At 46.2% G+C, this 24,496-nt stretch overlaps 1 protein-coding gene across 1 annotated transcript in view; it reads left to right on the top strand.

Annotated features, from left to right (window-relative positions):
* Nucleotides 1–2,801: 2,801 nt before the first annotated feature.
* The window catches only part of LOC138362711 (sodium-dependent dopamine transporter-like), a gene marked incomplete at its 5' end in the record, with an annotated part of 34,401 nt that continues 12,706 nt past the window's right edge, over nucleotides 2,802–24,496 (top strand). Inside the window, 5 exon segments of the mRNA XM_069321218.1 lie at nucleotides 2,802–2,956; nucleotides 3,605–3,774; nucleotides 7,734–7,795; nucleotides 7,798–7,871; nucleotides 17,038–17,172. Coding sequence (XP_069177319.1) covers nucleotides 2,802–2,956; nucleotides 3,605–3,774; nucleotides 7,734–7,795; nucleotides 7,798–7,871; nucleotides 17,038–17,172 — 596 coding nt within the window.

Raw genomic sequence — 24,496 nt, 5'->3', positions numbered from 1 at the left:
TGTGTGTGTGTGTGTGTTGACTGGGTTGGAAATGGTGACACTTCATATCAAATATTAAGGCAGGAGCTCAGAGGGAAGCGAACATCGGTCCAAGGCAGACGAGAGAGAGAGAGAGAATGAAAGAGTGAGAGAATGAGAGAGGGGGGGGGGTCGGGGGGGGGATAATCCGACTCACAGGGACCAGGTTTATTAATGAGAAGCTGGAAACTATTAAGAGACAAACTCAGCTGATATGTGTGCGTGCGTGTGTGTGTGTGTGTGTGTGTGTGTGTGTGTGTGTGTGTGTGTGTGTGTGTGTGTGTGTATGTGTGTGTATGTGTGTGTGTGCGTGTGTGCGCGTGTGTGCGTGTGCGTGCAGGCCGCTGATAACCATGCGAGGTATTCAAGTGAGGTGAAGAAGGGTAATCGTTATCACTTCTCCGGCTCGACCTTCCACTGGGAAATGGAAAAATAACATAAGGGAAAGGCACTCTTACCGGGATGGACAGAGCGAGAGGCTGTGATTGAGAGAGAGAGAGAGAGAGAGAGAGAGAGAGAGAGAGAGAGAGAGAGAGAGAGAGAGAGAGAGAGAGAGAGAGAGAGAGAGAGAGAGAGAGAGAGAGAGAGAGAGAGAGACAGAGAGAGAGAGACAGAGAGAGACCCACCTCCCCCCTCCCAGCTCTCCCCCTCCCTGCACCATCCCTCTCCCCACCAGATCAGGATCCTTATTATAAGGCAGCGTTGCAGGCGAGTGCACGCGTGGCTCTTCTTTACTCACGTACCAAGTCCCCACCATAACCCCCCCTCCCAACACTACCTCACCCCCCCATCTGACACCCCCCCCCACCAAAAAAAAAAATACGGCCTCCTGCCCCACCTTCCCCGTCAACCACACAACTAGGTAACTACAGACACTCGTTGTTGTTGTTTTTACATTCAGCTACTCAGAACAAGAAGTTCCAAGTAGCACGGGCTATGGTGAGCCCGTATACAGACACTCACAAGTCTGGACTAATCTAGCTGCAGTCTTGGGAACTCTTGGCCCCCTACAGACAGGTCTTGCCGAGTGGGATATCCCATAAAACGGCGAGGGACACGCTGAGAAAATGAATAAGGCGTTTGGGCAAGCATCAGCAGGCATGTTCAGGCGCTTGTCTCTTAGAAGTGTGTGGTAGTGTGGCAGTGTGGTAGTGTGGCAGTGTGGCAGTGTGGTAGTGTGGCAGTGTGGCAGTGTGGCAGTGTGGCAGTGTGGTAGTGTGGCAGTGTGAGAGGGAGCGGGCCCACCGCCTGATGCAACACTTCCCACAAATTATATCAACAAGGTTTCAATAGATAAAGGACAACCTTGACAGACAGTTGGTAGAGAGCTACATTAACAGGTGTCAGCATGGCGGGGCGCAAAGAAGCCAGGGGGCTAGATTCGTGAAAGCACTTACGCAAGCACTTACGAACGTGTACATCTTTCCTTAACCTTTGACGGCTTTGTTTACATTTATTAAACAATTTACAAGCATGAAAACTTGCCAATCAACTGTTGTTATTGTTATAAACAGCCTCCTGGTATTTCGGAGCTCATTCACTGTTTAATAATTGTAAACAAAGCCGCCAAAGATTGAGAAAAGATGTACAGGTTCGTAAGTGCTTGCGTAACTGCTTCGTGAATCTGGCCCCAAGTTCCCCAGGAATCAGTTCTCAGCACCACATCTTTCGTGGATATACTCGTATAACTACCGGCATAAAGAGTATACTTGTATATCTAGCTACCGGAAGCGTATGCTCGTATATACTCCGGCCTCAAGTGGCTAGTCAACTTGGACCCTAACAACCGGCACTGACGATGGGTCAAGATAAAGCTTATCACCAATACCGTACCCCCGAGAGGGGAAACAGGTGTCCAACGAGAGGGGAAACAGGTGTCCAACGAGAGGGGAAACAGCTGTCCAACGAGAGGGGAAACAGCTGTCCAACGAGAGGGGAAACAGCTGTCCAACGAGAGGGAAACAGCTGTTCAACGAGAGGGAAAACAGCTGTCCAACGAGAGGGGAAACAGGTGTCCAACGAGAGGGAAACAGGTGTCCAACGAGAGGGAAACAGCTGTCCAACAATAGGGGAAACAGGTGTCCAACGAGAGGGGAAACAGCTGTCCAACGAGAGGGGAAACAGCTGCAGTGGTAGTTGAAGTGGAGGCACTTGTTGAGAACTAATCACCTTATTATATGTTTTCCAGATGAGGGATTACCCGTCAATGGTTATGTACGAAGGCAGTAACCTTCGTAACCCAGTAACCTGAGACTAGATTCACGAAGCAGTTAAGCAAGTACTTACGAACATATCTTTTCTCAATCCTTGGCGGCTTTGTTTACAATTATTAAACAGTTAAATGAGCTCCGAAGCACCAGGAGGCTGTTTATAACAATAACAACAGTTGATTTGGCAAGTTTTCATGGTTTGTAAACTGCTTAATAAATGTAACCAAAGGTGTCGAAGACTGAGGAAAGATGTACACGTTCCTAAGTGCTTGCGTAACTGCTTCGTGAATCTGGCCCCAGGGCAGCAACAGTTGCAGGTGTAATTACCTAAGTGTAATTACCTAAGTGTAGTTACAGGATGAGAGCTACGCTCATGGTGTCCCGTCTTCCCAGCACTCTTTGTCATATAACGCTTTGAAACTACTGACGGTCTTGGCCTCCTCCACCTTGTGTGTGTGTGTGTGTGTGTGTGTGTGTGTGTGTGTGTGTGTGTGTGTGTGTGTGTGTGTGTGTGTGTGTGTGTGTGTATATCCCGGAACTAACACCCTGGATGGTGTGTATGGTGTATTCCAGGTGTGGGGTTCCAGGTGGTGTGTATCGCCTTCTACGTCGACTTCTTCTACAACGTCATCCTGGCCTGGAGCCTGCGCTTCTTCTTCGCCTCCTTCACCACGGACCTGCCCTGGACCAACTGTAATAACGAGTGGAACACCCCCAACTGCAGAGAGGTGAGGCGGAGGGCACACGCTGACATGACCTATGTGAAGATGAGGTTGAAAGGTACCTCAGTACACAATCTCAAATGTAATCTCCAAAATAAAAATGATAGGTGCTAACACTCACTCACTCACTCACTCACTCACTCACTCACTCACTCACTCACTCACTCACTCACTCACACACACACACACACACACACACACACACACACACACACACACACATCTTGTGTATGTGTGTGTGTGTGTGTGTGTGTGTGTGGAACCTGTACACCTGTTGATTGACGGTTGAGAGGCGGGACCAAAGAGCCAGAGCTCAACTCCCGCAAGCACAATTAGGCGAGCACCACACACACACACACACACACACACACACACACACACACACACACACACACACACACACACACACACACACACACACACACACACTAGACCGTTACACCTACAATTATCCAATATATATTCAGAAACTTTTCGCGTTTTTTCCTCCAGTAAACTTTACCATGTAAAACTTTATAAAATTTATTCCACATTGAAAGAAAATTACTCGTGACCTCACAATTATAATACAAATATATATATATATATATATATCATAGTTATTATTATGTATTATGTAATAATAGTAAGATTACTAACGAGAGGTGAGGTCAGATCGGCAGCAAGGCGCCCGTCTGGAGCTACGCCAACAGCACCACCTTGGAGGACTCCGGCAGCCTGGCCACCTTAGACAACCTGACGGTGGAGACCTTGGGACCCGGGGCACCAGGGGGCTTCCTCCCCCTTCTCAACAAGACCACTACCCCGGCCGAGGAGTACTGGACGTGAGTCTCTTGTACTCTGTTGGACTCACCGTCCTCTATAGCTCTCTCTCACTAGCCTTCACAGGACTCTTACTATACTTCACAGGACTCTCACTATCCTTCACAGGACTCTCGGACTCTCACTATCCTTCACAGGACACTTGTGTAATACTGGAGTGATACAACACCAATCTTGTAGCTACTTTATCACCAAACTATTTTACCACATAGTAGTATATATATATATATATATATATATATATATATATATATATATATATATATATATATATATACCAGCATCCAAGATAACTTATATATCCTGGGGGGACCATTTAGCTGTGTGTGTGTGTGTGTGTGTGCTCATCTATTTGTGCTTGCAGGATCGAGCTCAGCTCTTGGAACACAGTTTTCTAGCCGCTGGTTGTCTAATACAATGACTCCTGACCTATTTCCCCTACCATATCTGTTTTTAAAGTTGTGGATAGAGGTTGCTTCTACAACCTGCTCTTTAGGTCATTCCATTTACTCACTATACCCTTACGCTAAAGGAAGACTTTCTAACATCTCTATGACACATCTGAGTCTCAAGTTTCCATCCCTGCCTCTTTGTTCTATCGGTATTCATTGTAAATATTTCCTCTTTTTCCACCTTATCAATCCCCTTATGTATTTTATACGTCTGTATAATATCCCCCCCTCTTTCTCCTCCTTTCTAGCGTCGTCAGGTTTAGTTCCTTCAGTCTTTCTTCATACCTCATTGCTTCCAACTCTGGGATAAGTCTCGTCCCAGAGTTTGCACTTCTGCACCCTTTCGAGCTTCCTGATGTGTTTTTGTTTAGATGGGGGCTTCACGATGGTGCGGCATACTCTAAAACTGGCCTCACATAGGTGGTAGACAGTGATCTAAAAGTCTCCTTCTTTAAGTTCCTGAAGGATGTTCTGACTTTTGCCAGTGTAGAGTATGCGGCTTACATTATTCTATTTATACGAGCCTCTGGAGTTAGGTTTGGTGCACTCCCAGGTCTTTTTCTCTTATTATAGTAATGTAGTTTTCCTTCGTTGTGTATTGACCTTTCGGTCTCCTGGCTCCTGAGCCTATTTCCATCACGTTACACTTGCTGGTGTTGAACTCCAGCAGACATTTACCGAACTAGTTCTGCATCTTTTTCAAGTCGTCTTGGGGAATATTACAATCCTCATCTGTCTCAACCCTCATTAGTTTCGCATCGTCTACAAACATCTACATATAAGATTCAACTCAGTCAAGTTATTTACGTAAATGAGGAATAGTACGGGTCCCAGCACTGATCCTTGTGGTACCCCGCTTGTTACTCTATAGCAGTCCGACTTCTCACGCTTCATTCTCACTCTTAGACGCCTGCCTCCGAGGTGATTCCTTATCCATGTCAGCGTGCTTCCGCCTTCTCCCGCCTGCCTCCGAGGTGATTCCTTATCCATGTCAGCGTGCTTCCGCCTTCTCCCGCCTGCCTCCGAGGTGATTCCTTATCCATGTCAGCGTGCTTCCGCCTTCTCCCGCCTGCCTCCGAGGTGATTCCTTATCCATGTCAGCGTGCTTCCGCCTTCTCCCGCCTGCCTCTCGAGGTTCTATAGTATCCTCCTGTGTGGTACTGTATCAAAGACTTTTTTACTGTCCAGAAATACGCATTCTACACAGCCTTCTCTTCTCTGCCTTGCCTTCTCGCGCGTGTGTGAAGAAGTCTATATGTTGTATCTTACTCTCACTACACTACACTCTCCCCAGTTCATCCCTCTTCCTCAACTCACCATACTCTCATTGTCTCACACAGTCGTTTGGTAGAATTTCCTCGCTAACAAAACTTCACCTTCCCCCCTGTGGCTTTCACCACTCTCACTATCTCATCACCGCCCTCGCTGTTTATCTCACTATCTCCCTTCCCTCCCCTCTCCCCAGCTCCCCTCTCCCCTCTGCTCCACTACACTTCTACTAACCATCCTCCCCCCAACTCTACCACCCCATATGAGGCGGAAGTGAGACGTAAGGAGTTTCCTATGTTACCTTTCCGGTGGAGAGGAGCCGCTCGGGGAGAGTAGGGAGGTAAGGGGGGGGGGAGGGAGGTAGGTAAAGGGAAGGGAAGTATGGAGGGAAAGGAACTAACAAGGCAGGAAGTTAAGGATGAAGGTAAACTGACAAGGAAGTTTGGTTTGATTTGGTTAGGTTAGGTTAGGTTAGGTTAGGTTAGGTTAGTCTGTGTTAGGTTAGGTTAGGTTAGGTTAGGTTAGTCTGTGTTAGGTTAGGTTAGGTTGGTCTGTGTTAGGTTAGGTTAGGTTAGGTTACGTTAGGTTAGTCTGTGTTAGGTTAGGTTAGGTTAGGTTACGTTAGGTTAGTCTGTGTTAGGTTAGGTTAGGTTAGGTTAGTCTGTGTTAGGTTAGGTTAGTCTGTGTTAGTTATGTTAGGTTAGATTAGGTTATGATGTTAGATTAGGTTATGATGTTAGATTAGGCTAGATTAGGTTGGTTAAGACAACACTAGGCTAGATTAGGCTTGATTGCGTTATCTTAGGCAAGACTAGGCTAGGCGAGGCCAGGCTAGGAGAGGGGAAATCTAGGCTAGGTTAGAATAAGTGAGGTTAGATGAGGTGAGGATTGTAATAGAAGGCCTGGTCGACGACCGGGCCGCGGGGACGCTAAGCCCCGAAATCATTTCAAGGTAGGCTAGATCAAACTAGGATTGAATAGATTAAGTTAGGCTAGGCTAAGCTATTCTAGGTTATAATCAAGTGTTAATACCTGACATAATTCATTATCACTCATTAAATCCCAATTCAGCATCACCAGCCAACACTTACCATACCATCAGGGTATGGCGCACAGGACTCGTAATTCTCTAGCCCGGGTTCGATTCCCGGGCCAGGCAAAAACAATGACCAATCAGTGTCACCATGAGATTCTGATTACACAAATATAAACACACTTCTGACTTTTCCGAGGATAGGTGAAGACCAAAGGTGTATATTGTGAGATCGGGGTGGGACGGGGCGGGACGGGACGGGACGGGACGGGACGGGACGGGACGGGGTGGGTTGGGGGACACAATCTTACTTTCCCCTCACCAGGACCTTTCCGGCACAGGGTGACATATTCCCCTCTAATGGTATGTTCGCCACACTACGCCATCTTGCTCCCTTCTCCCAAGTGACTCAATACGCCTTACGCAGCCTCCAACACTACCTTACGCTGCCTCCAACACTACCTTACGCAGCCTCCAACACTACCTTACGCTGCCTCCAACTCACCAACACACCGGTGCTCAATCACCAACACCGTCCTCCTCTTCCACAGCACACCTCCCAACCCTTCTCCCCCATCCCCCACACAGCCTCCAACACACAACCTAACCTTCCCTGCCTTCCCCCCCCACCATCGCTGCCCGGGGGAGGGCCGTCGAACCCCCGGACATACTATTAATAAGGGGTGGTGGTGGTGGCCGCCCCCTGATCCATTACCGCCCACAAGGAACTCTTCATTCTTCCAGACCTTGTATTCACCGGTAGGTGTTGCTCGGCTCCCGACATGCCATACCACTTACTGCATAATGCTGGTGTTGCGTTGGTGGTGTTGAGCGGGTGGTGTTGATCGTGGGTAGTGTTGATCGTGGATAGTGTTGATCGTGGATAGTGTTGATCGTGGGTAGTGTTGATCGTGGATAGTGTTGATCGTGGGTAGTGTTGATCGTGGGTAGTGTTGATCGTGGATAGTGTTGATCGTGGGTAGTGTTGAACGTGGGTAGTGTTGATCGTGGGTAGTGTTGATCGTGGGTAGTGTTGATCGTGGGTGGGAGGGGGGGGGGGCGGGTTTTGGTGTAGCATATATTGTATTTTGATGACCAATGGGTTTGGCAAGGTGGGTGAGGTATCGTATTGAGCTCTCACCTGTATTGTATTGACCTGCCTCACCTGTATTGTATTGACCTGTCTCACCTGTCTCACCTGTGACAGGCGCGAGGTGCTTCAGCTCCAGGAGAGCTCCGGCATCTCCAACTTGGGAATCATCAAGTGGGACCTGCACTGTGCCTCCTGGCCGTCTACCTCATCTGTTACTTCTCCCTCTGGAAGGGCATCTCCACCTCCGGCAAGGTCAGATATACCCCCATACCCCCCCCATACCTCAAGATACCCCCCCATAATCCCCCCCATACCTCAAGATACCCCCATAACCCCCCCCCCACACACCTAAAGATACCCCCATAACCCCCCACACACACCTAAAGATACCCCCATAACCCCTCCCCCCCCACACACACCTAAAGATACCCCCATAACCCCTCCCCCCACACCTAAAGATACCCCCATAACCCCTCCCCACCCACCTCAAGATACCCACAACTGCCCCAGTTTCTGGTATAAATAATACCACATATATATGCTATCCCACAATACACGCTATCATATCCCTAATATAAGTACATATATGTACTATACTAGAGCCTAGGAATATTAAGTTTGGTTTTAAGCTAATTTTTTCAAGCAATAATTATACTAGAGGTAAACATTTTGGGGGTCCCAACAGTACATGTTTGGTACGTTTGACCAATATATTTGGTATGAGAACTACGAGTTTAGAAGACTAGGTTGCTTACCTCTTAAACCACTAGGTCAAGACAGCCAATAATACGGCTGTCATACACACGTGGGTGTATTACATTCATACTAACATATACATTGATATTATCATCACATATTCATACAGTGTATATCTAGGAATACAGGGGAGGGCACATGTAACACTGATACAGTTGTATACATACCGTTAATTCGTGGCAGCAATACTGATGTATACGTAATACACATTTAAGGCACGAATACCTTCTTCTGTCATTGTCTATATATTGGTAAGAGTAGCGGGACAATCAGACTGTTGTTATAGGCCGCTGCCTTCACTGTATATACGGTGTATACACCCAATGTTTCGAGGCCTACAAAATATACAACACTGAGGCAGTAGGCCTAGTGGCCACCTTTCCCAAAGTCATACACTGAGTATTATTTACCCGTATTAAACGAGAACGGGACGGGATGAGGCTGAATGAGGAGAAACATAATAAAATAGAGGGAGATGCAGAGTAGAGAGGGAGGGAATAAGATAGAGGGAGATGAAGAGTAGAGAGGGAGGGAATAAGATAGAGGGAGATGAAGAGTAGAGAGGGAGGGAATAAGATAGAGGGAGATGAAGAGTAGAGAGGGAGGGAATAAGATAGAGGGAGATGAAGAGTAGAGAGGGAGGGAATAAGATAGAGGGAGATGAAGAGTAGAGAAGGAGGCGAGATGAAGGTCGCCTGGAGGGACCTCACATCTGGTATTGACACCGGAACAGCACGTCCAAGTCTTGGATCAGCTCCTGCTGGGGTTCAGTCTTCTCCAGTGACTCCCTGGCTGGTTGGCTGGCTACCTACCCGGCTCCCTATCTCCCTACCTGGCTTCGTATCTCCCTACCTGAGTCTCCGTGTCTCCCTGTATCTTCCTCACTCCCTGCAGGCGACGCCTGAGAAGCAGTTAGGTCACTGACCCGCCGAGTAGCGAGGTCATTGACCTGCTGAACAGTGAAGACATTGACCTGGCCAGCGATATAAGCAGTGACCTATTGAGAAGTGTGGTGTGAGCATTGGCCTCTTGAGCAGTGTGTGTGAGCTTTGACCTCTTGAGCAGTGTGTGTGAGCATTGACCTCTTGAGCAGTGTGTGAGCATTGACCTGGTTAATGTGACCTTTGACATCTCCCCCATGACAATATCCGAGGTTATTGAGGGGAGGGGGAAAGGGGGGGGGAGGGGGTTAATGAGAAACCGGTCAACGCCGCTCCAGAAGTTAATTTCCTGCCACTTGATTGGGAGTAAAATTGTGGTTAATGAAGCAGTTTCCCCTAATGAGTCATTCAAGGTCAGCGGGCTACTGTCATGTATAGTACACACACACACACACACACACACACACACACACACACACACACACACACACACACACACACACACACACACACACACATACATATACACTAGGCAGCATACTCCTCGGTGGAGGCAGAAACAAATGACCAGAGTTTCTTTCACCCTGATGCATCTGTTCACATAACAGTAAATAGGTACCTGTGAGTTAGACAGCTGCTACGGGCTGCTTCCTGGGGATGTATTTGTGTGTGTGTGTGTGTGTGTGTGTGTGTGTGTGTGTGTGTGTGTGTGTGTGTGTGTGTTAGAGAGAACTATATGTAGTAGATATAATAGAGGAAAAATAGCTTGGTTAGAAAGGCGGGGTCCAAGTGTTAATTAATAGTTCGATTCTGCAGACACAAATACTAAATACACGCACACTAGAGTTCAACACCAGCAAGTGTAAGTTGATGCCCATTGTTTCTCGCCGGCGCCTGGGATCGAACCCAGGACCACAGGATCACAAGTCCAGCGTGCTGTCCGCTCGGCCGACCGGCTATAAGATGAAAACACTTCGAAAACGCAGCAAGTACAGACAGATAAGAGGCGGGGACCAAGGAGCTACAGCTCAGCCGCCCTAGACACTGACTATATGAGAACAGTTGTCACCTTCCAGGGATTCGAACCCGGGCCTCAAGGAAGGCATGTCGGAACCCTGCATGTAATTAACGCAAAAAGAGGCACACGGCATTTTTTTATTAATTAACAAGGGTTGAGATTTAAGTAGTGATGAGGGCATGACGAAGGGAAAGGGTAGGAAGGGGAGGGGGTGGGATGTGAGGGGAGGAGGGGAAAGGACGAGGGGAGGGGAGGTAAAAGGAGGACGGAAGTGAAGGGCTGGAGTAGAGAGATGAAGGGATGGAGGGACGGAAGGGAGGTAAGGGAGAAGGCGAAAATTGAGATGGAATGGGGTAGAAAGTGAGGGGAGAGGGGAGGAGAGAGGGAAGAAAGGGGAGGGAAGTGGGTGGGGGAGGTAGTAGGGAGATATGGGAGGGGGAAATCGTTTAGGTGAACCAGGTGACAGGATGGGGGGGAGGAGGGAGAAAGGTGAGGGAAAGGGGAAGTGAGGTAAGGGGACGATGGAGTCAGGTAAGGGAAAGGGGAGGGAGGGGACGGGACGGTAAGGGACGGGGTAGTTGGCACTGTAAATCAATGTGTCTTATAAGGGTGACGACGGCCGGAACGGAAGAGAAGACAAAGAGGAACGGACAGGAACGGAAGGGGGAAACAAACACATCTGATGAAAGAAGAGAAACGATGAAGAGGATAAGAATAATGACAGAAGGGGAAATCAAGAATGAAAATGAAGTAGAAATGAGTGAAAATGTGAAGGGAAGAGAATGGGAGAGAAAAACACAGGAAAAGAAATTTAAGGTGAGCTTAAAGCCTGAGACAGGATGGAATAGATGAGAAAGTTGACACAAGATAGAAATAGGGACATGCAGATATTTGTGAGAAAAGGGAGAAGAAAAAAGGAATTTAAGATAAACCAGAAAAATTAAGAAAAGGGATGCAAAGAGAAATGCATAAACGGAAACAACAGGAAAGAGGTAAAGATTAGAGAAAAGAAAGAGTAAACATGAGACAAAGAAAAGACATTAAAGTGGATGAGAGGGGCAGAGGATAGGTGAGATTTTGGGAGAGGGGAGGAACTAGGACAGGCAGGACTGGGGGAGGAAAGGGACAGGACAGTCGTGAAGGGACAGAAAGACAGTCACGCCCCGTCTCCCGTATGCAACACACACACACATTGCAAGGGGGAAGGGGGTAGAAATAGGCCTAAGCTACTCTATATCCCTTTGAGATGTATTTCTTTCTTGTCTCAATAAACAAACTTGAACTTGAACTTAAACACTACACACACAAATCACACTAACGTGATGCAATGAACATTACAATGAACATTACATTACATAATGAACAATACAATGAACACATTGTAAATCTCTACAACACCTCGAAGCTTCCGCTCTTGAAGCTCGCTAGTTTGTGGCTACTTCAAAATTGTAATTTATTTTGTCAATAAAGATGTTAATAATAATAATATTTCTACCACCATTTTTCTTTCTCTCTCTTGTCCGCCTCCTGTGGTCGCATAACCTGTCCTTATCTGTCATTCTCCTCTTCCTCTTCATTATTCTCTTCTTTTAGCTGTCTTTTCCTTTCCTTAATGTTCTTTAGCGTGTTCCGTTTCTCCCTTTCTTTTCGTTTCTATTTCCTCTCCCATCTCTTCCATCTCCTGCCCCCTAGCCTCATCTTCCGTATATTTCCCTACACACTGGAGGCCACTTCCCTCCATCCTTATCTTCCTTCCTTCCTTCCTTCCTTCCTTCCTTCCTTCCTTCCTTCCTTCCTTCCTTCCTTCCTTCCTTCCTTCCTTCCTTCCTTCCCACCTTTCCCTCCTCCTTATTTCCCCTCTCACTGTGCAGTAAGACATTTTACACCACTTACGATTTATTCGGTTGGCGTCGACCTCCCTCTACCACCCTCTTTCCCCTCCCTCCCTCTCTCTCTCCCCCATTCTTGCGATTTATGCTGTTCACTCTCCCCCCTCTCCCTCCCTGCCTCTCCCTCACTCACTCAGTCGCAATAGTGCCACAAAAGGGGCCACTTTCCACCGTGTAATGACCATAATGATGGCTAGGAGAGCAACCCCCCCTCTCTCTCTCTCTCTCCCTCTCTCTCTCTCTCTCTCTCTCTCTCTCTCTCTCTCTCTCTCTCTCTCTCTCTCTCTCTCTCTCTCTCTCTCTCCATACATGGTACCTGCTGGCCTGGCCTGGCCTGGGTGCCCACGGGCCACAATGGGCCAACATTTAGTATGCATCGCCGCCATTCATTCTCCTGCTTTGTTTACATATTTAAATTTTTTCCCGCCAATTTTGATGTTTTTTTTAACTTGCGATAATTAGTTTTTTAATTATATTTTTGTTAGCGATGAGAGTCATCATTATTATCCGTAAGATACACAAAAACACACACACGCGCGCACGCACACACATGGGGGGGGGGCTGTGACTGAGTGGACAGGGCTTAGGGTTCGTAATCCTAGGGGTCCGGGTTCGATCCCGGCGCCGGGGGAAACAAAAATGGGCAGATTTTTTTCACCCTGATGCCCCCTGTTATCTTGCAGTAAATAGGTAATTGGGAGTTAGACAGCTGTTACGGGCTGCTTCCTGTGTGTGTGTGTGTGTGTGTGTGTGTGTGTGTGTGTGTGTGTGTGTGTGTGTGTGTGTGTGTGTGTGTGTGTGTTTACTAGTTGTGTTTTTGCGGGGGTTGAGCTTTGCTCTTTCTGCCCGCCTCTCAACTGTCAATCAACTGTTTACTAACTAACTACTAACTACTTTTTTTTTTCCCCACACCACACACACACCCCAGGAAGCAGCCCGTGACAGCTGACTAACTCCCAGGTACCTATTTACTGCTAGGTAACAGGGGCACTTAGGGTGAAAGAAACTTTGTCCATTTGTTTCTGCCTCGTGCGGGAATCGAACCCGCGCTTGTAGTCACCAGTTAGTCACAGCTAAAGCAACAGGAAACCCACACCTCAGTGCGTTAATTTCACGTTAACCCATAAGTCAGATTGTGTAGGTACCAGCGCCTGTAAAACGTGTCAAGCAGATAACAGCAGACAGCTTGCTTGTGCTCTCCCATCAAACGAGCAGCCGCGTGTTTTTTTTTTTGTTGATAGAAAGATAGCCCCTTAGGTTATCTCTGGTAGCGGGGCCTAACACCCTGGCTCCCAGATAAGTAGGATAGCAGTTTCATATTCACAAAGGAAATCCACGCGAGAGAGAGAGAGAGAGAGAGAGAGAGAGAGAGAGAGAGAGAGAGAGAGAGAGAGAGAGAATCTCTCGATGGAAGGGAAGCTGGTATTAGACTCCATGAAGTTGTTGATTTATGTTAACTATTTAATAAGCCTGTTTTTAGGCCTATCCAGGTCCCCAAGAGGTTAAACTACTTAAACTACTCAGGACATAACCCACAACTATAGCCTAACTCCCGAGTACTTGTCTTAATATTAGGTTAAGAGAAGCACAAGGTAAAAAGAAAACGTGCCCAACCAGTTCTGTCGTGCCGATGACTGTATCCGGGGGTATCTCGGTTGAAAGTCCACAGCGTAGACCACTTTGAGCCCTGTCAGATCAATATTAATCCCATCCCACGTCAAAATTGCCATTGATTTGTTACCAGTTGTCAATAAATGATATTGCATTTGATTTGCAATAATTGTCTTGCCGGCAGTTGATCCTCGCTGGCCCGCACACCGCCAACTCGGCACGTTGGTAAAACCCTCCACTGGCCCTAATTAACTCGTACACTAGTATATATATTTGCCTGGCAATAACTCACTCCTTTACGGGCTCACCATAGCCCGTGCTACACGGATACTTCGTTCTGAGTAGCTAAATCTGAAACAACGACTCACTCCTTCATTATCCCCGACGATTGGTATACCAATCACAGGCTTATTTCCATTTCCAGCCAGATTCACGTTGAATTTAAGTACCAATCTCCAATCTAAAGTACCAATCTCCCCTATATTGACCTCGCGAAGCACCCCTTCCCCCCCCCCCCAACACCCTGGCTCTTCTTGGCCTTGGTGCAGCGTTTCTTTATCATTATAACAATCCTGAGACTCCCAAACTATTATTCAGATATTCTTACCTTGACTGACTGAGTGATGAAGATTAAGCGACCCAAGAAGAGGTGGCACGGGCACGAATAACCCGTAATTCTTACCTTTGTTGGTCGATGCCTTAAATTGTAATGCCTCAATTGTTCTTTTCTCTCATCACCTCCTCATTGTCCTCATTTAGAGAGCTGAGGAATCACCCACACAACCACGGCAGCTCTATAGCTTTTTAATTGTGGGATTTTTCAACGTTTTCTATGTTCCGCCTTTCAGCTAGGACTCCTGCTTGGCCTCTATGTAAACATTAGGCATACGCACTTACAAATCCTCCCTCGGGGGGCATATACTTTTGTAAAAAGTTGACTTCATCTCTCAGTTCGTTGATGAGTCGTTAGTATAATAGACTGAGGTCATCTTCGCCCATTAACAATGCCTGGATAACAGGTTGTTCACCAGCACTGAACAACACGTCCGCGCTTAACAAAAAACGGGCGGCTACTCTCCAAGGGCAAGATTCACGAAAGTACTTACGCAAGCACTTACGAACGTGTACATCTTTCCTCAATCTTTGACGACTTTGGTTACATTTATTAAACAGTTTGCAAGCATGAAAACTTGCCAATCAACTGTTGTTATTGTCATAAACAGCCTCCTGGTGCTTCGGAGCTCATTAACTGTTTAATAATTGGAAACAAATCCGCCAAAGATTGAGAAAAGATGTACAGGTTCGTAAGTGCTTGCGTAACTGCTTCGTGAATCTGGCCCCAGAACTGCTTCATGGGGACACTACACAGTATTTGGTGGATACAGGATAATATAACGCGTTAACTCCAAAACATTTATGGTAATTTATCATTTTTACCACTATAGGGGAGGACGAGGGAAGAAAGATATTTGTACTTACTATTTGTGCCTGCAGGACCGATCTCTTAGCTCTTGGACCCCGCCTTTCTAACCGTCGGTTGTCTAATGTAATGACTCCCGATCTAATTTTTCCATTATCATATCAATTTATATATTTCTCTTTCACACACCCACATCTCCAGGATGCAGCCCTTTGCAGCTATCAATACCTTCTGCCTATTTACTGCTAGGTGAACATAGGCATCAGGTGAAAGAAACTCTTCCCATTTGTTTCTGCCTCGACCAATAAATCGAACCAGGGCCCTTAGGACTACGACCCCAGAGCGCTGTCCACTCAGCTGTGTGTGTGTGTGTACTCACCTAGTTGTGCTTGCGGGAGTTGAGCTCTGGCTCTTTGGTCCCGACTGAGAGACCAAAAGGGACCTATGTACTCACCTAGTTGTGTTTGCGGGGGTTGAGCTCTGGCTCTTTGGTCCCGCCTCTCAACCGTCAATCAATGGTATGTGTGTGGGTGCCAAGGAAAACAAAAGAAGGAGAGTGCCACAACTTAGCGAGGACCTCCCTTGCCATGGCATCACCTCCTCCTCCTCCTCCGGGTTACCGCTAGAGCTTTTAACATGACCGTAACATCATTAACATCAGCGAATTGTGTTTGCAAGTTGTACAGCATCCTGACCCGTGCACAGTAATAGATGACCCGCCTGGTGGCTGCGGGAGAGAGAGAGAGAGAGAGAGAGAGAGAGAGAGAGAGAGAGAGAGAGAGAGAGAGAGAGAGAGAGGAGAGAGAGAGAGAGAGAAAGAGAGAGAGAAAGAGAGAAAGAGAGAGAGAGAGACAGAGACAGAGAGAGAAAGAGAGAGAGACAGAGAGAGAGAGATAATAAGTCAGCTTGATATATGAGGCAGCCATTTAATTTTACAGCCCCTCTCAGCCTTAAAAAAAAGACCTTATTGAGTGCCATTTGTGGCTATCGTGGCCGCACTAAAACCATCACTCAATCTACCACCACCACCACCACTACAACTATCCATCACGTTGCACCTACCACCATCGCTCTCCCCACCATCATTACCCCTACCACCACACCTACTACCCCCCCTCCAATAACCCACACACTCACCACCCCCCTCTCCCCCTACACACTCCCAATATCAACCACTATGACAACTACCAGCACAACTGTTACAACCATTCTCACAATCACCATTACAGGCACTCACAATCACCTCACAACCACCCCTAACATTAACAATCACTTCCAATTTTAACTGCTTCATTGTAAACCTTTGTTAAAAAAAACAGTTACTATATTACAGGAAGAAAATCAGGTCCCTTGCATCCTAAGACATGAGCGAGACTCATATCTTGGACAGGACTCATCAACCACTTAAGTGCTCATTCACAAAATATATGGAAGCACTACGAGGTTATTCTTAAGAATGACTACCATAGCTTGTGACGTTTTAAAGATCATTACACACATAAAGAGGCCTTAGTATACTCCAAGAGGCCCAGCTGTACACAAAATTACTATGTTTAACAATATTGACTTTTAAACAGACGAGGAGTCACAATAACGTGGCTGAAATATATTGACCAAATCACACACTAGAAGGTGAAGAGACGTTTCGACGTTTCGGTCCGTCCTGGACCATTCTCAAGTCGATTGTGAGAGAGGGACTTGACTACAGAATGGTCCAAGACGGACAGAAACGTCGTCGTCTCTTCACTTTCTAGTGTGTTGGTTTGGTCAACATTGACTTTATAGATTTACCAGAGACACTGATGTTGACTACGTAGCATTAACTGTAAACTTCTCCTCGCAGGTAGTGTGGTTTACGGCCATCTTCCCCTACGTGGTACTCTTCATTCTCCTCATCAGAGGGGTGACGCTGCCTGGGGCGGCGGAGGGCATCAAGTACTATCTCAAACCTGACTTCTCCAAGATCTGGGTGGCTGAGGTGAGTGTCTCGGTGATCTGAGTGGCTGAGGGGAGTGTCTCGGTGATCTGGGTGGCTGAGGTGAGTGTCTCGGTGATCTGAGTGACTGAGGGGAGTGTCTCGGTGATCTGGGTGGCTGAGGTGAGTGTCTCGGTGATCTGAGTGACTGAGGGGAGTGTCTCGGTGATCTGGGTGGCTGAGGTGAGTGTCTCGGTGATCTGAGTGACTGAGGGGAGTGTCTCGGTGATCTGGGTGGCTGAGGTGAGTGTCTCGGTGATCTGAGTGACTGAGGGGAGTGTCTCGGTGATCTGAGTGACTGAGGGGAGTGTCTCGGTGATCTGGGTGGCTGAGGTGAGTGTCTCGGTGATCTGGGTGGCTGAGGTGAGTGTCTCGGTGATCTGAGTGACTGAGGGGAGTGTCTCGGTGATCTGGGTGGCTGAGGTGAGTGTCTCGGTGATCTGAGTGACTGAGGGGAGTGTCTCGGTGATCTGGGTGGCTGAGGGGAGTGTCTCGGTGATCTGAGTGGCTGAGGGGAGTGTCTCGGTGATCTGGGTGGCTGAGGTGAGTGTCTCGGTGATCTGAGTGACTGAGGGGAGTGTCTCGGTGATCTGGGTGGCTGAGGGGAGTGTCTCGGTGATCTGAGTGGCTGAGGGGAGTAGAAGGTGAGTTGACAGTAGCAGGCGAGAGCAACAAACTAGAATCTCTAAAAAATCTCTAGTAGTCTCCCCGAGGCGAGTGTGGAGGCGTCCACCACTTCCGCAACACCACATTTTAAAACTGGATTTCCAGGGATAAGCCCGCTAAGGCATCGTGTCCACAGGCCCCCTGAGTGGACACCGTCAGTGTACCACAGGGACAGCTCACATTGTACCATAGACACACCTCACATTGTACCATAGACACCTCACATTGTACCATAGACACCTCAATGTACCATAGACACCTTACAGTGTATCATAGAGACACCTCAATGTACCATAGACACCTTACAGTGTACCATAGAGACACCTCAATGTACCATAGATACCTTACAGTGTACCATAGACACACCTCAATGTACCATAGACACACCTCAATGTACCATAGACACCTCACATTGTACCATAGACACCTCAATGTACCAAAGACACCTCACAGTGTACCATAGAGACACCTCAGTGTACCATAGACACCTTACAGTGTACCATAGAGACACCTCAATGTACCATAGACACCTCACAGTGTACCATAGAGACACCTCAATGTACCATAGACACTGTACCATAACAAAGTAACTCTAACCAGTTACTTTGTCACATATAAACTTAAATAACATCCTTCCTGAACTGTACTTTACTCAAATAAACTCTCACTTAAACGTATACTCGGTAATGACGATGCTAGATTTACCCCGTCAAACACACGATGAAACTCATAGAACGAGAAGGATCCCCTTGATTGTTTCAAGCGTAGGTCAGACATATATATGAAGGAGATTGGGTGGATATATAAATAGGAGCTGCATCGTATGGGCCAATAGGCCTTCTACAGTTACCTTCATTCTTACGAAACTACAACGTCGCTACGTCGTTCGAACACGTTTTAACACCTAACAAGTTGTAACTACCTTCTAATACGTCATAAAAACGGTATAACAAGCTGTAACAACTTTATTGCAAGTTGTAACAACTTTATTGCAAGTTGTAACAAAGAATCACAGGGACCGTTACACTGTGTGTTTGCAGGGTATCGAACGACGGCTATCAACACACATGGAACTTGACCCACAGAGACCATCCGTATAAACTACCATCCGTATAAACTACCATCCATATAAACTACCAGCCATATAAACTACCATCCATATAAACTACCAGCCATATAAACTACCATCCGTATAAACTACCATCCATATAAACTACCATCCGTATAAACTACCATCCGTATAAACTACCATCCATATAAACTACCATCCGTATAAACTACCATCCGTATAAACTACCAGCCATATAAACTACCAGCCATATAAACTACCATCCGTATAAACTACCAGCCATATAAACTACCAGCCATATAAACTACCAGCCATATAAACTACCAGCCATATAAACTACCAGCCATATAAACTACCAGCCATATAAACGACCAGCCATATAAACTACCAGCCATATAAACTACCACCCGTATAAACTAGAGTGCCACTCATCACAGTCAATAAGCGTTTATCAACGAACATCCGACAAAGCAAATTTGTCAGTCATTAAATGTTAAGTTTATCATGCGACTGAACAAATTTATGCAGTTAAGCGAGATCAATACATCGCTCAATACAACAACAGCGGTCAACAGAACAACAGCGGTCAACAGAACAACAGCGGTCAATACAAAAGCATCGGTCAATACAATAACAACAGCGGTCAATACAGCAACAGTCAAAGTCCCAGCTGTGTCTGGGTACAAGTGACAGGATGAACAACCCAGCGGGTTTTCTTCCTTTTGGGGAGTGTTTACATGTTGCTATGGCGGTGTGTCCACTCACAGGATGAGTGGCGGTGCCCAATACTGTCACTATGGCGGTGTGTCCACTCACAGGATGAGTGGCGCTGCCCAATACTGTCACTATGGCGGTGTGTCCACTCACATGATGAGTGGCGCTGCCCAATACTGTCACTATGGCGGTGTGTCCACTCACATGATGAGTGGCGCTGCCCAATACTGTCACTATGGCGGTGTGTCCACTCACATGATGAGTGGCGCTGCCCAATACTGTCACTATGGCGGTGTGTCCACTCACATGATGAGTGGCGCTGCCCAATACTGTCACTATGGCGGTGTGTCCACTCACATGATGAGTGGCGCTGCCCAATACTGTCACTATGGCGGTGTGTCCACTCACAAGATGAGTGACGCTGCCCAATACTGTCACTATGGCGGTGTGTCCACTCACATGATGAGTGACGCTGCCCAATACTGTCACTATGGCGGTGTGTCTACTCACAAGACGAATGGCGCTGCCCAATAAAAAGGTAGCGCTGCCCGCTGCCCGAGCGCTGCCCAGCGTTGCTCCGAGGGCAGCGCTGCCCGCTGCCCTCGGAGCAAAATTTAACAATTTAAATTTAACAACAGTCAAGGTCGTTCTGGAAAGTTAATTACCACGTCAATAACTACCCAGGACAATAATACAAATACGTGGTAATTACAGTAATATATTCACCGTAACCGGCGTTCATGATATACGAAGCCTTCTCAACCGGCTGTCTACAGACATCCTCGGAAAAGAGGAATGTGATCCGGAATGTGGGGGGGGGGGGAGGGAGGGGGGGGGGGAGATGCAACCTGGGAATACGGATTAGGAACGGTAGGATTGGCCTTAATCGCGGGTCGGGGGAACTTGGCTAATTGGTCGAGGGCGCGGGTTGAGGATTGGGTCGAGGTGGGATTGGTTGAGGGCGGGGGCTGAGGATTGGGTCGAGGTGGGATTGGTCGAGGGCATCGTCGGTGGATTGGTACGGAATGGGATTGGAAATCACAGCGTAAACAATAACATTATCAGATGATAATGTTATTGTTAAATACCTCCTCCCCTCATTATCAGATGAGGGGAGGAGGTAGAAAATTTAATATTACGTTAAAGAATGAGAGAGAGAGAGAGAGAGAGAGAGAGAGAGAGAGAGAGAGAGAGAGAGAGAGAGAGAGAGAGAGAGAGAGAACGTAACATCACAGATAACAAAATTTAAATTATTTAATAATAATAATAAAAATAATAATCCATATCAATAAAATGCCATTTAAACTTAGTCTACACCACCACTCCAAGCACCACCACAGCAAGCACCACCACAACAACTGGCCGTGAACAATGACTAACCACACCAACTCAACTCAAGTCACATAGCTATATATTTTCCGTAAAGTCAGCGACGACGATACTGTGAGAACCAATGATAACCAGGTCACATAATTACGGCCGCCTGATTGGTCTGTGAGCCTTCACCTGCTTATCATCCTCGGTGGGGGGGGAGGGGGGGGGAGAGAAACGAAATTAGGTGCAAATCAAGGAAGTGGCGTATTATTTCCTCTCTCAAGTATAACAAATGTATACAATATGTATAGAAATATGTGTGTGGTATGTATACCAGTATAACTCCTGTTGTAGGGGGACAGGAAGCCGTATATGGTCCCTCTACTCGATCCAACTACTGATCTTTCCCAGGATGAAGCCGACAACAGCTCTGCCCTTACTCCCGGGTACCTATTTAATGTGAACAGAAACATCAGGTGAAAGGAGCGTTCCTAACCATTGCTGTCTTCACCCCGGGGGATCGAATCCGGGTCCCTCGATTATGAGTCGAGAACGTAGACCACTGTGCTACAGGACCCACCTGGGTGGTATACGGCACTGATTACAACAGCCACCAGTGTGGCTAGTGAATGGTTGAGTGACCACGCGGACCTTAAGCTATGGAATGGGAGAGAGGGCTCTCTCGATAAGCCTAATATGAGGTGTCCCTGTGGTACGTGGTGATGGGGGGGGGGGAGGCTTGTGGTAGACGGTGAAGGGGGGGCCCTTGTGGTAGACCGTGGGGGGGGGGGCTTGTGGTAGACGGAGCCACATCTTTTGTTTGTGTAGTAAAGCATTGTTCAGCAGGAGCAGGTGAACGTGAGGCTGTGACGGAGGCTTCTTATACAGCCGGTTGTCCCGCGGTGATCTCAAGCCCTTTGAAAGGGGTGACACTCCACCCCCTCCTCCCCTGCACCGAGCTGGGAGTGACACTCCTCCCCAGCACCGTGCTGGGGAGGCTTCAGGAGTCCAGGCTCCTGAAGCCTCCACCTTTATCCGTTAGTTTTGTGCATGACGATGATGTTATCGTGTTGATGTGTACCTCCGGTGAGATGCTTGACGAGTTCCCTACTCTGAGAACCTTTTCTAACTCAGTTGTCTTCTTCATATGCTGTATTATACCTATAAGTTGCTCACAGGTGTGCTCACTCGGACCATCTTGCCCTGGGGCGAGATTCACGAAGCAGTTACGCACGCACTTACGAACGTGTACATCTTTCCTCAATTTTTGACGGCTTTGGTTACACTTATTAAACAGTTAATGAGCTCCAAAGCACCAGGAAGCTGTTTATAACAATTACCACAGTTGACTGAGAGGTTTTCATGCTTGTAAACTGTTTAATAAATGTAACCAAAGCCGTCAAAGATTGAGGAAAGATGTACAGGTTCGTAAGTACTTGCGTAAATGCTTCGTGAATCTGGCCCCTGGTCACAACTGGAGTCAGGTGCACCAGACCAGTACGTGTGTGTGCCGCATTCTCCAGTTCCTATTCGTTAAGAGCGAGCACAGAAACAGCTGTGGCCGATATCAACGGTCTGGTCATATTTACATCGGCTATTTAATTTTAAATAATATTTTTATAACATGCTATTCTTCATTCCTTTTCTGCTAATCTTTGAAAATAATTAATTTGACAAGGCTTCTCGAAAAAATGCAGATTAACAAAAATCATTTATTGGCGTCCAATTAAGAGAGTGTATTAATTCGTAATGAGGAGAGTTTGGCCATATGGATTTTGGTAATAACTCCCGTGTTCGGACTGTGGGACACGGACACGGACACGGTCGGATAAACGAGGCGAATTAACAAGCCTCGAGCCTACATATAACTGTATTTCGCAAACTAGTTACCCGTTTTTTTCTGACTGCCCATCCAACAAACCGCATAAATGGTGACAAGGAATATTAGAAAAACTGTCAAAATCAGCTTCTTGTAACACGGGTTGAGTGAACTAAGTATTTATGCTTCAGGGCAGCCGTAAACATGTTGATCATAATGTAGGCTTCATGAGCTCTGCAAATATCTTGACATTTATATTATATATATATATATATATATATATATATATATATATATATATATATATATATATATATATATATATATATATATATATATATATATATTAGTCTATACATCTCACATTTACGATATGTATCCTATCGATTTTCCATAATTGGCACCGTACGTGTAAACACATAAAATGGCTAGCAATATGTGTTTAAATACACATTTTAAGGTCACACTTAACCTCAGCAACAAAACAACATTTGATCTATCCTTTACGTTTTCCCATCTAATATTTTTTAGTACCACTGATTCATCACAAATCAATGCCGAAAGTAAATTATTCAAATACAATAATGGTTAATTTATTAAAACCGCAACAAACTTTTAAGATCGATAGTGCTATTTCTATATCATGTTTGAAAGCAGTATAACAATATGCTTTACAATAATAGCAATACTCTGAAAGCGCATCATGCGTGGACTTAAATGTGGTTTATCTCTAAAAGATGATGATAAGATTCAAAATGTTCCCCCGAGGAGGCATCGGTAACAGACGGCTGGACCTCAATAGGAGGCGGGGGAAATGGAGTCACCAATTAGGGCCGTTCCCGCGCGCGCGATCCCCGGTGGCGGGCCCATCTTCTGAACACCCTGTGTCCTTTCTTACCTTTAGAATATTCAAAATAATCAAAATATACTCAAAATATAAAAAAAATATGATTCCACTGAATTCTGGTTGAGACCAGAAGCGTCAATGGCGTCCTTTAGAAAAATTCAGATAAAAAGAAGTGTGAATGCGGTACCTGTGGGGGTGCTGGCCACCCGCCGGGCCGGCACCTTCTGGCGCCAAAACTCATGGAAAATGCCCAAGTGGTAAAATTATCAATAAAGCCGGTCAAAGAGTGCTAGAGACTTCGCTGCTGAAGTACAGTGTGTGATGAACGTTTGCAGGATTAGGATCTGATTATGTACTTTCAACCCCGCCCGACTGATTTATTTATACAGCGATCAACTTCCTTTGTTTAATAAACCAACTGCGGATTCCGAGATCGCGTAGATCACGTAAATTTTTAGATTCAAAGTAAATGGAATCTGTTTAATCATGCTTAGGCACAAGAAGATGTTTATAAAATAAATTTATGTAGTAAAGTGAAGTAATTACTTAAAATCACATTTCAATTTTTGTTTCCAGTTGAGTATTTATGTATGTATGTATATATATATATATATATATATATATATATATATATATATATATATATATATATATATATATATATATATATATATATATATATTGTTTATGGATTTCTACCTTCGTTGCCCTGGTAATGTAGCGACTCGCTGTTTATATGAGCACAACCTACGCATTAATTATTGGCCACAGGTGTACATTAATCCCGTCAGTACAGCGGTAGACACCTGCATCATTTACTAACTGTTATCATCATCCCACACCTCCATGAATATAAACACCTTATCGATTTACCCTTCCACATGTGTTTCGGATGTTA

This window comes from Procambarus clarkii, chromosome 9, assembly GCF_040958095.1.
Source record: "Procambarus clarkii isolate CNS0578487 chromosome 9, FALCON_Pclarkii_2.0, whole genome shotgun sequence".
In the NCBI taxonomy this organism is placed as follows: Eukaryota; Metazoa; Arthropoda; class Malacostraca; order Decapoda; family Cambaridae; genus Procambarus; species Procambarus clarkii.
This window is presented reverse-complemented; position numbering and strand designations above follow the sequence as displayed.